The sequence below is a fragment of the Brassica oleracea genome, chromosome C5, assembly GCF_000695525.1.
Source record: "Brassica oleracea var. oleracea cultivar TO1000 chromosome C5, BOL, whole genome shotgun sequence".
Classification (NCBI taxonomy): domain Eukaryota; kingdom Viridiplantae; phylum Streptophyta; class Magnoliopsida; order Brassicales; family Brassicaceae; genus Brassica; species Brassica oleracea.
In genome coordinates, this window is record NC_027752.1 from 28,725,193 (window position 1) to 28,725,999 (window position 807).

The following is an 807-nucleotide window of genomic DNA, read 5'->3' on the forward strand; positions in this document are numbered from 1 at the left end:
GGGGGGGGGGGGGGGTTACGGATCAATCTAACTCTCAGCCGCAAAATGCCCAATCAGATATGATGATTGATGATGGAAAGAACATACGGGACTCGACCGATACGGACGTCATCTCTTTTAAGGGGAGAGCATCGGTCAACCAGACCAAACCTCGCAACGATGTCCTTGTCAACGAGTTGACGATTCAGAACATCGACGTCGCGAGAGTCCTAATCGATATTGGAAGCTCGGCTAATATTGTTTTCAAAAACACCCTCGAAAGAATGAAGATTGACCCGTCCGAAATCACGGAAAACCCTAGCCCGTTAGTAGTACTCTCAGAGGAGACCACTATGGCTCTCGGGTCAATTAACCTCACAGTCAAAGCTGGATCCATAGAAAAAATCGCAAAGTTCCTAGTTGTCGACCGACCTGCGTCATACAACGTAATCATGGGCACGCCATGGTTGAATCTTATGCAGGAAATTCCATCAACGTACCATCTTTGCCTCAAATTCTCAACCCCTCGCGGAATCGAGACAATCTGGGGAAACCCGAGGGTGGCACAAGTCTGCTTCACCGCAGAACAAAAACGAAAACAATCGGATTCTGAGACCACTTATAGGAAAAAGTTGGCCTCCGACAAAGAAGCCCAAGAAGAAGATTCGGCGGAACTCTTCTGGAAATTGCGGAAAGCTGAGATCCTAGAAGAAAAGCGCGAGCCGACCTGCGAACCCGTGGTATTGGTATGTCTTGACGAAGCATTCCCGAACGATGCATCGAGATCGGAGCCAACCTCCATGAACCTTTAAGGACTAAGCTCATAAC

The 807-nt window shown here is 48.5% G+C and overlaps 1 protein-coding gene across 1 annotated transcript; it reads left to right on the forward strand.

Moving 5' to 3' along the window:
* Positions 1 to 59: 59 nt before the first annotated feature.
* Positions 60 to 791, forward strand: LOC106344917. The gene has a single exon (XM_013784209.1). It carries the CDS (start codon positions 60 to 62, stop codon positions 789 to 791), a length of 732 nt encoding a protein of 243 aa, XP_013639663.1.
* Positions 792 to 807: the final 16 nt, after the last annotated feature.

Excerpts from the sequence above, each read along its gene's own strand:
- LOC106344917 (XM_013784209.1), top strand. The coding sequence starts at position 60 with ATGATGATTGATGATGGAAAGAACATACGGGACTCGACCGATACGGAC.